The 12,034-nt window shown below is 40.5% G+C and overlaps 3 protein-coding genes and 1 pseudogene across 5 annotated transcripts; 2 read left to right on the top strand and 2 right to left on the bottom strand.

Annotated features, from left to right (window-relative positions):
* The first annotated feature begins 331 nt into the window (after positions 1–331).
* On the top strand, positions 332–1,333 carry LOC111807479 (uncharacterized). Of its 2 annotated transcripts, XM_023693221.2 has the most exons (3): positions 332–637; positions 716–1,076; positions 1,213–1,333. In XM_023693221.2, exons 1-2 carry the CDS (start codon positions 348–350, stop codon positions 1,041–1,043), a joined length of 618 nt encoding a protein of 205 aa, XP_023548989.2. In that variant the 5' UTR covers positions 332–347; the 3' UTR covers positions 1,044–1,076; positions 1,213–1,333. The 2 variants fall into 2 exon arrangements, with proteins under 2 accessions (XP_023548989.2, XP_086985060.1); XM_087128934.1 differs by lacking the exon at positions 1,213–1,333 and having other exon boundaries at positions 716–1,132.
* LOC111807764 (exopolygalacturonase-like) lies at positions 1,145–2,935 on the bottom strand. Its single transcript, XM_023693632.2, has 4 exons — positions 2,594–2,935; positions 2,193–2,507; positions 1,579–2,085; positions 1,145–1,472 (listed from the first exon to the last, which is right to left on the bottom strand). The coding sequence occupies exons 1-4, from the start codon at positions 2,918–2,920 to the stop codon at positions 1,236–1,238; spliced, it is 1,386 nt and encodes a 461-aa protein (XP_023549400.2). The 5' UTR covers positions 2,921–2,935; the 3' UTR covers positions 1,145–1,235.
* Positions 2,936–4,829: 1,894 nt separating this feature from the next.
* Positions 4,830–6,636, top strand: LOC111807474 (exopolygalacturonase-like). Its single transcript, XM_023693215.2, has 4 exons — positions 4,830–5,133; positions 5,207–5,521; positions 5,619–6,125; positions 6,250–6,636. Exons 1-4 carry the CDS (start codon positions 4,867–4,869, stop codon positions 6,484–6,486), a joined length of 1,326 nt encoding a protein of 441 aa, XP_023548983.2. The 5' UTR covers positions 4,830–4,866; the 3' UTR covers positions 6,487–6,636.
* Positions 6,637–7,716: 1,080 nt separating this feature from the next.
* LOC111807763 (exopolygalacturonase-like) lies at positions 7,717–11,985 on the bottom strand (annotated as a pseudogene). The gene is made up of 6 exons (XR_015423134.1): positions 10,770–11,985; positions 10,525–10,631; positions 9,935–10,243; positions 9,546–9,855; positions 8,102–8,321; positions 7,717–8,025 (listed from the first exon to the last, which is right to left on the bottom strand). The product of XR_015423134.1 is annotated as an exopolygalacturonase-like (transcript).
* Positions 11,986–12,034: the final 49 nt, after the last annotated feature.

Genomic DNA, 12,034 nt, shown 5'->3' with positions numbered 1-12,034 from the left:
TGGGTCAGAGATTTATTCTTCAGACCCGTTCTGTTAGGTCCACTTGGAACGTAACCTCTCCTGGCTTTGGTTTGTGCTCCCTGAAAACGGTCGTACCAATTAAATTAAATTAAATTTTAATATTACTGTAATTAAAGAAAATTTTGGGCCAAAATTATAAATTACCTAATTTATTTAAAATAATACCTTTTTAAAATTCTTAGGCTTACTAGAAACCTTGCTTTGTAAATGGGCATTATCGTTTTACAAGCAAAGAACCTTCGTATACTTTTGGAACTTTAAAGCCTTTTAAATTTAAGCTCCCAAAGATATCAACTGCCTTCCACGTCTCCCTCCTTCTCTAACCGATGATATCAATGCCGTTCGATCAGGAAAAATTAAGCTTGAGATCGGACAACCTATCTCGATGGGTCACGTGGGGTGGTGGAGCTTTCGTTTTTGGTTGTTTACTCGCAGTTTCTACGTTCAAGATGAGAAAGAAGATCATAACCCCTCCTAAAAGGGGTCGAGACGATGATTCAAATCTCGATGTTGGTTTTGGAGAAAGTACCCGTTGCGTAGACGAAGAAACTCGACAAAAAGATGAATTGCAACTGTTTCGTCGGTCTTCATCAACTGATCTCATCAGCCATTCACGGTTAGGACTAAAAAACAATATCGATATTGTAATAATGACTCATTTTTATTATTGCTTATTTGTGATATTATGTTGTAGCCACACAACGTCGCAAATATTGGTAAAATATTCTCCACCGGAAGACTCTGTCTTTGACGAAACTCAAACCGTAACGACGAAATCCGTCCCAGAAAAGAATGACGAAGAAAATGTTGTGGTTAATAATTATGACGAGGAAGAGTATCCAGATTCAGAAAAATCCGTAGAAAATGAAGTTGCAGAGAGTGTTTCATCCGAAGAATTTGATGAAGCCACTTGGCTAATTGGGTGGACAGATAAATCATCATCATATTCATTAACATCGTCGTCGTCATTAGAAGAAACTTTATCTCAGGGAGTTTTTTCTGGAGAAGATCGAAAGAGTTGACGAGAAAACGATATAATTATATATATTGACGATGTAAATTTTGTTTTGTTTTTATATTTGAATAAAAAAAATTATTAATTATTTTTTAATTTAAATATAAATAAAACAAAAACCCATAACTTTAGGGGAATTTTATAGAATTTAATCCATTTTACATCAATATTAATAGGTACAAGCTTGGTCGTATTAATGTTATACAACACAAGGCGGCGGGTTTTGCACGCCAAAAGTTTTAATCTTTGCATTCAAACATGAAGACACAATGGTCGTATTCTTCAAGCTGGCGCCGCCGTAAGACAAGTTTATGTCCCTAAGCTCCACCCCCTCGCATGGAAACAACTCGCTGCACTCTAACAACACTGCCACGTTCGTCGTCGACGTCCCGCGAATGTTCTTGAAGTGAACGTTACTGATCTTCCATTTCGAAGCCTACATAGATTAGTTGTAGTTCTCAAATTACTACTAATTTAGGGAATGATCATGGATTTATAAGTAAAAAATAAATCACCGCGGAGAACATTTTTGTTGTGGTTACCTTTTTCTTCTTGGTGCCGTAAGTTTGATCAATAATGATGGGGTTTTTAACTTTGCGCATCACAATGTTGTCGAAGATTATTCCTACGGCCGACCCAGATATGGTGTCCGCCCATGTCTTGATTCTGGCACCGTTGGTGGCGTTGAAAATGGTGCAATTTTGCACCAAAACGTCTGACACACTCTTTTCTGTTTTATACCTGCCCAAGCTACCGATACTGATGCCATGTCCAGGGCCACAAGTGATGTTGGTGACGGTGATTTTTTCACAACTATGGCCAATAGAGACACAATCGTCACCGGTGCCAATGGTGCTGCTAGAGATGGTGACCAATTTTGAGGTGCTAAGGTGCATTCCATCAGTATTGGGGCTGTTTCCCGGAGCTATAATGTTCATGTTGGTTGCGGTGAAATTGTAGCATCTGAACACCGACGTGTGAAAGCCCTTGCTGTTAATTGAAGTCAGCCCATCAACAATTGAATGGTTCAATCTCGTGAATTTAATCGACTACAAAAAAAAAAAAAATAAATAAATAAATAAATTAATTAATTAATTAAATACAATTAATTTATTATTAAATAAGAAGGGATTGAATTATGCATAATTATAGTTACGTTTGGAAGAATCTGGCAGTTGTTGTTGGTCTTGCAGTCATTGTAGGGCCAAGCGGAGGCGCCTTGGCCGTCAAAGACGCCGGAGCCGGTGAGTATGAGGCCGGTTATTCCTTCGATGGAGATCCAATCAGGTGAAGAATATTCACTGATATCGGTTGTGGCCTTCACAGTTCCCTGAATTTCGATGGTGATCGGCCAGCTTTTGCACGGACCGGCGAAAACCACCGGACCCACCAGAAATGTGCCTTTTGGGATTAAAAACTTCGCCGGACCGGTCGTGTTCCGGCATGCTGCAATCCACGTCGTCATGAATGCCTGCCACGTGGAAAATCAAATGTTTAATTTTTTTTTTTTTTTTATAGATAATTTCTCAAATTAAATAATTGAAGTTTATGATTCACCTGTGCATCATCACTCTTTCCATTAGCTTTAGCTCCATATTTTTTAACATCAAAAACTGCATTACCATTACCATTCCCCTTCAGATAAACAGCCGCCTTCGTGCCATTTATTGCCACCCTGCCGCGGCTGTTTGCCAGAGTTCCGATACCGAGAGGCAGCGGTGGTGCTGGTGGACGATGCTGCTGATTGGCGGTTGAGACGATCCCGTCGATGGGATTCGCAGCGACTGTAACGTGGTCGAAAACGGCAGCCACCTCTGCACAGCATTGGCAAGCTAATACTAAGAGAAGGGTTTGAAAGAGGCTAAGATTTGTTGTCGTTGTCATGGTGAATTGTCTTAAATTTGGATGCACAAATGGTAAAGGAGAATGTTTTGTTTGATATTTTGCCAATGATTGGAAGCTCTATTTATGAATGTTTTAGGGGAAAACTAAATTTAGAACATTGGAACAGAATTGGATTGGTTTGGAGAATTGTTCTAAATATTGAATGTGTTATAGCTTGTAATAGGTGTGGCGGCTGTCTTTTGCCTTTCATTTAATTTGTTTTTGCACAACAAATTGTTTGGGTAATTTCCCATTGATAACGTGAAAGATTGTTGTTAAGATCCCTCTTATTACATTTAATGTATTATGTTGTTCTTACAACAAAAAATATGAAGAGAAAAACTCCCAAAATTTCAATTAAACTAGACAATTAACTCATATTTTTGTCTCTAGATTTGGAACGTAACATAAAATTCTTAAAGGTCACTCGACATAGAATTACTCCAAGTAAAACACGTTTAACCATGGAGCACGGAGTTTTTGTGAGATCCCATGTTGGTTGGAGAGGAGAACAAAACATTCTTTATAAGGATATGGAAACCTGTAACGACCCAGACCCACCGCTAGCAGATATTGTCCAATTTGGGCTTTCCCTTTCGGGCTTCCCCTCAAGGCTTTAAAGCGCGTCTGCTAGGGGAAGGTTTCCACGCCCTTATAAATGGAGGGTTGTTCTCCTCCCTAACCAATGTGGAACATCACAATCCACCCCCTTCAGGACCCAGCGTCCTCGTCGGCGCTCTTTCATTCTTCCAATTGATGTGGGAACGTCCCCAAATCCATCCCATTTGGGGTCCAGCGTTCTTACTGGCACACCGCCTCGTGTCTACCCCCCTTCGGGGAACAACGAGAAGGCTGGCGCATCGTCCGGTGTCTGGCTCTGATACCATTTATAACAATATCTGCTAGTGAGAAGACGCGTTTTAAAGCCTTGAGGGGAAGCCCGAAAGGAAAAGCCCAAAGAGAACAACATCTGCTAGCGGTGGGTCTGGGTCGTTACAAAACCTTTCATTAGTAAACGTGCTTTAGAACCATGAGGCTGAAAACGATACGTGACAGACCAAAGTGGACAATATCTGTTCGCGGTGAGTTTGGGTTCGTATCTTCAGGATCATTCTCGTTCAGATGTGGTATCGGTTCATTCATATACTCTTCCTTTACTCGGTGTTACAAATGGGTTCATTACGAAAACGATCATGAGGATAAGATAACTAAGAAAAGTTTAAAGGAAATGAAAGCTACTATTGATACCAATAAGGTGCACATTCCTTTTCATTGGCTCAATCATAGAAACTCTGTGGTTAAGCGTGCATGTTTTACTTGAAGTAATTCAATGTTGAACAATCTCTTAAAAAAAAATTCTTGGATGTATGTAAGTGAGAACAAAAAATATTGAAAGGACTCGTGTTGGTCTATGACGATAGTTTTCATAATTAGAAACAAAGTCGAACCATCGTGTTCTGAATTCATATTCTAAATCCTAAGTATGAGGCGTTACACCGTTTGGAACATATCTTATTTTATGTTACATTTCTAATTTAGAGACAGACGAAGATTGAGAATTGAAATTTTGTGAATTATCCTCAACATTTATCGAACCATAGAGAATGAAAAATGAGAATATTTTCCTAATTTCCGCTTAAATGGTTTGTGAAAGTACTCTACAACAGGAAAATGGTAATAAATGAAACTATAATTTAATATTAAATATGAATCTCTTGTTTTAATAGCTTTTCCGATGATTCAACTGTCGATGTAACTGAATTATAGTTACAAACCAAATTAAATGGAAGGCAGAAAACAGCCGCCACAACATATCAATTCTGTTCCAATGTTCTAAATTTAGTTTTCCCATAAAACATGTATAAATAGAGCTTCCAATCATTGGCACAAAATCAAACAAAACATTCTCGTTTACCATTTGTGCTTCCAAATTAAGACATTGCACCATGACAACCACAAGAAATCTTAGACTACTCTTTCAAACCCTTCTCTGTGTATTTTCTTGGCAATGCTGTGCAAATTTGGCTGCCATTCCGGACGACGTTACAGGCGCTGCGAATCGCATGGACGGCATCGGAACTCTGGCAAACACCGGCGGCAGTGTGGCAACAGATGACATGAAGGCGGCTGTTGATCAGAATGGGAATGGTGATGGAGTTTTTAATGTTAAAAATTATGGAGCAAAAGCTAATGGAAAGACCGATGATGCACAGGTGAATCATAAACTTCAATCTTTTAATTTCAGAAAGAAAAAAAAAATTAAACATTTGATTTTCCACGTGGCAGGCATTCATGACGACGTGGATTGCAGCATGCCGGAACACGTCCGGTCCGGCGAAGTTTTTAATCCCAGAAGGCACATTTCTGGTGGGTCCGTTGGTTTTCGCCGGTCCGTGCCAAAGCAGGCCGATCACCGTCGAAATTCAGGGAACTGTGAAGGCCACAACCGATATTACTCAATATTCTACAACTGAATGGATCTCCATCGAAGACATAATCGGCTTCATACTCACCGGCTCCGGCGTCTTTGACGGCCAAGGCCCCGCCGCGTGGCCCTACAATGACTGCAAGACCAACAACAAGTGCCAGGCTCTTCCAAACGTAACTATAATTATGCATAATTCAATCACTTCTTATTTTAAAAATAAATTAATTGTATTTAATTAATTAATTTATTTATTTATTTATTTTTGTGTAGTCGATTAAATTCTCGAAGGTGAACCATTCAATTGTTGATGGGCTGACTTCAATTAACAGCAAGGGCTTTCACACGACGGTGTTCAGATGCTACAATTTCACCGCAACCAACATGAACATTATGGCTCCGGGAAACAGCCCCAATACCGATGGAATGCACCTTAGCACCTCAACATTGATCAGCATCTCTAACAGCGTCATTGGCACCGGTGATGATTGTGTCTCTATTGGCCATAGTTGTGAGAAAGTCACCGTCACCAATATCACTTGTGGCCCTGGACATGGCATCAGTGTCGGTAGCTTGGGCAAGTATAAAACAGAGAGGAGTGTGTCGGACATTTTGGTGCAAAATTGCACCCTTTTCAACACCACTAATGGTGTCAGAATCAAGACATGGGCGGGCATGGTGACAGGGTCGGCCATGAGAATAACCTTCGACAACATTGTGATGGATAAAGTTAAAAACCCCATAATCATTGATCAAACCTACGGCACCAAGAAGAACAAGGTAACCACAACAAAAATGTTCTCTCCATGGTTTTGGTCTTGGTCTGAGCTTCTTATTTTTTATTTATAAATTCAAGATCATTCCCTAAATTGGGGAATTTGACAACTGCAACTAATCTATGTAGGCTTCGAAATGGAAGATCAGCGACATTCACTTCAAGAACATTCGTGGGACGTCGACGACGAACGTGGCAGTGTTGTTGGAGTGCAGCGAGTTGTTTCCATGCGAGGGGGTGGAGCTTAGGGACATAAACTTGTCTTACGGCGGGGCCAGCTTGAGGAATACGACCACTGTTTCTTCATGTTTGAATGCAAAGATCACAACTTTTGGCGTGCAGAACCCGCCGGCTTGTGCTGTATAACATTAGTGTTCTTTTTTTACGTTGGATCCTTCGACTTTGATGTCGTGTTTGGTTAGTGTTGACGGCCAAGCTTTCTTCATATAGTATTCCATTGTAAAATTGATTAAATTTAATCAATTTATAAAATCTCTCCTGAGATTATTAGTTTAATTTTACCTATATTTGAACTCGAATGCCACGCGATTCGAATGAATGGAAAAAAAATCGATTTATGCCCCGTAATTCTTCCTCAACCAAGCTTCGGCAAAATAGCAAAGCAATTAGTAGAATAGCAAAAATGTGTTCCTCGTCATTAATATGTTTGTTCGTGGTAATTGTGACCTCTCGGGAGAATCGATGGCTGCATCAAAGATGCACTTACTAGTACGAGTACATCTAAGAATTCTTAGAGAATTCTTAATTGGCTAATTGTAAATAGACCCGCACTTACTAGTACGAGTACATCTAAGAATTCTTAGAGAATTCTTAATTGGCTAATTGTAAATAGACCCAGACTGTGGGACAAAGGATTACCCCGACCTACACCGAGGTATTGACAATGATTCTCAAATATCGCAGAACAGAAATTTGATAAAGATAGAATGCAATAGAATTGATTGATGGGAGAAAGCCAAGTGCCATATGTGAATTACAAATTCGAAAGAATACTGTATTGGGTCTAGTTGATTACGCCCGATTTTTGTAATGGAATAGAGTACTGTACGTTTCCGGGAAGCACATACACAAAGGGAGTTTGGACGGTACAAAAAAATTGTAATTTTTCGTCTTAAAGCAAAATATATCCGTTCAGGCTCCGATTTTGTGTAACCTCAATTAGTAAATTCAATTACTAATTTGAATTTGGGAATGGAACGGGTTACCTAATCTTGAAAGTAGTATTCACCTTGACACAATAATGCCAAGAAAATACTAAGTAGTGACTTTCTTTTAAGTCTTTCTTAGTTATCTTATTCTCAGGGTCGCTCTCATAATATGGTTTCGATTCATTCATGTACCTCTTTTTTACTCAAATGTCACATCATCGATGATTGAAGCCATGATCAAATGTGCCTGTGGCACCGTCAAAAGTGGCACCCACGAAGCAAACACTAAGAACAGGACGTGAAAGAGCTTAAAACCTCTCGCCATTGCCACGATTATCTTACTAGGACACTCAAATCATGTATGGTTCCCAAGATTGATGGCTTGGTTATTTTTTGCCTTTGGTTATGAGTTATTTTGAGACATAAATAATGATCAATCTCGATTGCATTATGAAATTGCATCAAGAAGTACAAATGAAGAATTGAGCTACATCTTACAAAACTATGCACAAGCTGGTGGGTTCTGTTTTCCTGTGGCCTTAAATTTGGCATTCAAACATGAATTCCCGACCAACGCCTTTTTCCGATCCGACCCAATAAAGGCCAAATCGATATCTTCCAATGTGATGCCATCGCACGGGACCGCTGAGCTGCACTGTAATGAAACGGGGACGAGGGATATAGTCGTGCCCTGAATGTTCTTGTAAGAAACGTCGCTGATCTTCACCTTTGATGGCTGCATGAGAAGCATAAACGATATATCACGGTCATGATCGTTATCGTTATCGCTATTGAACGTAGTTACTTATTACCTTTTTGTTTTTCTTCGAACCGTAAAATTGATCTATAATGATTGGATTTTTGACTGAATCTAAGACAATGTCTTGGAAATGGATTCTGGTAGCTTGGCTTGGAGGAGAATCTGCCCATGTCTTGATCCTTACTCCAAATGTGGTGTTCTTGAGTGTGCAATTTGATACAAAAATTCCACTTACATCCTTCTCATCTTTATATTTTCCTAGACTTCCCACGCTGCAAAATCGAATTTAAATCAACATCCTTATCACAAATTTGTAAACGAAATTTAGGGTTTAGGGTTTTTTTTTTTAGAGAAGTCATTTCAAATAGACACTTGAACTTCAAACCGACAGCACGAGCCAAAACGCTCATATATTATATACCTGATATCATGTCCAGGGCATCCCATGATGTTGCCAACCGTGATGTTGATTTAAGATTTAGGGTTTTTTTGGAAACTCTGAAAAGTCATTTCAAACATACCCTTAATCTTCTAAAACGAGCCAAGGCGCTCACATATCATATACCTGATGCCATGTCTTAAGCCACATGGGATGTCGGCAACGGTGATATTGATATTGTTATCACAAACTTGCAAACTAAATTTAGGGTTTACGGATTTTTAGAAAACTCGAAAAGTCATTTCAAATAGACCTTTAAACTTCTAAAATGAGCCAAAACCCTCATATATCATATACCTGATGCCATGTCCTAGGCCACACGGGATGTTGGCAACGGTGATATTGATATTGATATTGTTATCACAAATTTAGGGTTTAGGGATTTTTAGGAAACTCGAAAAGTCATTTCAAACATACCCTTAATCTTCTAAAACCAGCCAAGACGCTCACATATCATATACCTGATGCCATGTCTTAGGCCACATGGGATGTCGGCAACGGTGATATTGATATTGTTATCACAAACTTGCAAACTAAATTTAGGGTTTACGGATTTTTAGGAAACTCGAATAGTCATTTCAAATAGACCCTTAAACTTCTAAAATGAGCCAAAACGCTCATATATCATATACCTGATGCCATGTCCTGGGCCACACAGGATGTTGGCAACGGTGATATTGATATTGATATTGTTATCACAAATTTAAGGTTCAGGGATTTTTAGGAAACCCGAAAAAGTCATTTCAAATAGACCCTTAAACTTCTAAAATGAGCCAAAACGCTCGTATAGGATGTTGGCAAATGATATTGATATTGTTATCACAAACTTGTAAACTAAATTTAGGGTTTAGGGCTTTCTAGAAATTCTAAATTTAGGGTTTAGGGTTTTCTAGAAAGTCATTTCAATCCGACCTTTACTTCTAGAACTTCAAACCTACTACACAAGTCAGAAATTCTAAATTTAGGGTTTAGGGTTTTCTAGAAAGTCATTTCAATCCGACCTTTACTTCTAGAACTTCAAACCTACTACACAAGTCAAAACCCTCATATTATATACCTGATGCCATGTCCTGGGCCACACTTGATGTTGGAAACGGTGACATTGGAAACGGTGACATTGCCAGAGCCATGGCCAATTGAAACACAGTCATCTCCGGTGCCTATGATGGAACTTGTAATGGTAACATTATCAGTTTGGCTTGGCTGATGTGAATTCCATCCGTATTAGGACTATGATCGGGAGCTATTATGTTCAGATTATTAACTCTAAGATGGTGGCTTAAAACCAAGAATATGTGGAAGCCTTTGCTGTTGAGCGAAGAAATCCCTTCCATCAATCTATTGGTCACCTTGTTGAACTTTAATGACTGCATCAAATTCATAATAATTAAACCATTTTAAACGAACGAGTTAATTGATCTATTAAACATAAAATTAAATGCTTACGGCTGGGGGCATAATGCAACTAGGGTTGTCGCGACAATCATTATACATCCATGTTTCTTGACCTTGACCATCAAAGGTTCCATTACCAATGAGATTCAAACCAGTGATGGATTCAAATAGAATCCATACTGGAGATGAATATTCAGTAATATCAGTGGTTGCCAAGACAGTGCCTTGAATTTCAACGGTCATTGGTGCATCGCATGGCCCGGCATACACCAACGGCCCCGTTAGAAACTTCCCTGGTGGGAAAACAACCTTCGCCGGACCGCCCGAATGGCATGCTTCTACCCACGCCTTCATGAATGCCTGCATGTTTCAATGTCATCCGTTTCTTTAATGTTTGTATAAATATTGTTAAACGTGGAGTTAAATTTAAATGGTATGAAGCTCTGGTTAGGAACCACGACTGTCTACTGTCTATAATGGTATGATATCGTTCAGTTTGAGCATGAACTTTCATGGCTTGATTTGAACTTTCTCAGAAGGACTCGTACCAATGGAGATGTATTCATTACTTATAAAGTCATGATCATTCTTTAAATTAGCTAACGTGGGACTCACTTCCAACAACTCTCAACACCTCTCACCTGTGTGTTGATTTTCTTGCCATCAGGCTTGGCACCATAGGTTGTAATATCGAAAACCTTGGTGCCTGGGGTGGCGGGGGTGCTTGTGGTGCTTGGGGTGGCGGGGGTGCTTGTGGTGCTTGGGGTGGCGGGGGCGCTTGGGCTTGGGGTGGCGGGGGCGCTTGGGCTTGGGGTGACGGGGGCGCTTGGGCTTGGGGTGACGGGGGCGCTTGGGCTTGGGGTGACGGGGGCGCTTGGGCTTGGGGCGCTGGGGGTGCCTTGGCTTGGGGCTGTTGGGGTGCTGGAGGTGCCTTGGCTTGGGGCTGTGGGGGTGCTGGAGGTGCCTGGGCTTGGGGCTGTGGGGGTGCCTTGGCTTGGCGCTGTGGGGGTGCCTTGGCTTGGCGCTGTGGGGGTGTCTTGGCTTGGCGCTGTGGGGGTGTCTTGGCTTGGGGCTGTGGGGGTGCTGGGGGTGCCTGGGCTTGGGGCTGTGGGGGTGTCTTGGCTTGGGGCTATGGGGGTGCCTTGGCTTGGGGCTGTGGGGGTGCTTGGGGCGGTGTCGGCGAGGAAGCGGGTGCTTGGGGCAGTGTTGGCGAGGAAGCGGCCTCGTAAGGCTAAGAAGTCACCAGAAAAATGGGGTGCAGGGGTGGAGCTGCACCGGGCCACACAAGAGAGCCATGCCAAGCCTAAAACAAGCCCGCGGACAGCGGAGGCAGCAACGGCGATGTGAAATCTCCCTACAATGGCCATGGGTGGAGGGTGACTTCTAGACCCACCCAGATTGTGCCGTGGCGAAGCAGCTCTTTTGTTTAATGTTCCATTTGAAAAATATCTCTGAGCACTGCAAAATTTATATTGGTCTGCAAAGCCATGAATCTAAACCCCTCACCCCAATATTTGCCTACAACTTTTCCCTGCCGCTATCTATTTTTAGTAAGCTTTGAATTTGTGACATTAATGTGTAACACAGGAAGTTTTGTATTTGAAACTTCACTCTAAGAGACAGACATGTAAGTCCATGCACAACATGACACAGAACAAAACAAGCTTGTAGGAGAGAATTAGCTGTGTCCCCACACACTCAACAGCCTATGGCTACTCAACATTTGGGAGCTATTCAATTTGGGTACCCACAAAACAATAATAAAAGCAACTAAAAGCACCAATTTGTAACTTCATACCTAAAATTGATATCATTTTTTGTCTGCCTATGTTTGTACTTTGGCTATCATCAAATTTAATCCAATATCATGTTTATAAACAATAGGGTTATTCTCTATTTTAGTAAACAACGAATAAAAAGAAAGTATTATTTTCGTGCATAAGTCAGTATCATTTAAAAACATTAAAGTTTTATTCATGAAACAAAATTCGCTTAAACGTTGCAAGCCAATTCACAAATCATGATTAAACTATAAAGATCCAATCTTGAACTAAATGTGCCTATAATCAATGGTGGCATATGACTATAATATTTTATTAAAATAAAGTGAGGAGAATCTTATGTTCTTTTCCATCTCTACTTTTAAGTTGT

This window comes from Cucurbita pepo, chromosome 12, assembly GCF_057944985.1.
Source record: "Cucurbita pepo subsp. pepo isolate OVF chromosome 12, ASM5794498v1, whole genome shotgun sequence".
NCBI classification, from domain to species: Eukaryota; Viridiplantae; Streptophyta; class Magnoliopsida; order Cucurbitales; family Cucurbitaceae; genus Cucurbita; species Cucurbita pepo.
This window is presented reverse-complemented; position numbering and strand designations above follow the sequence as displayed.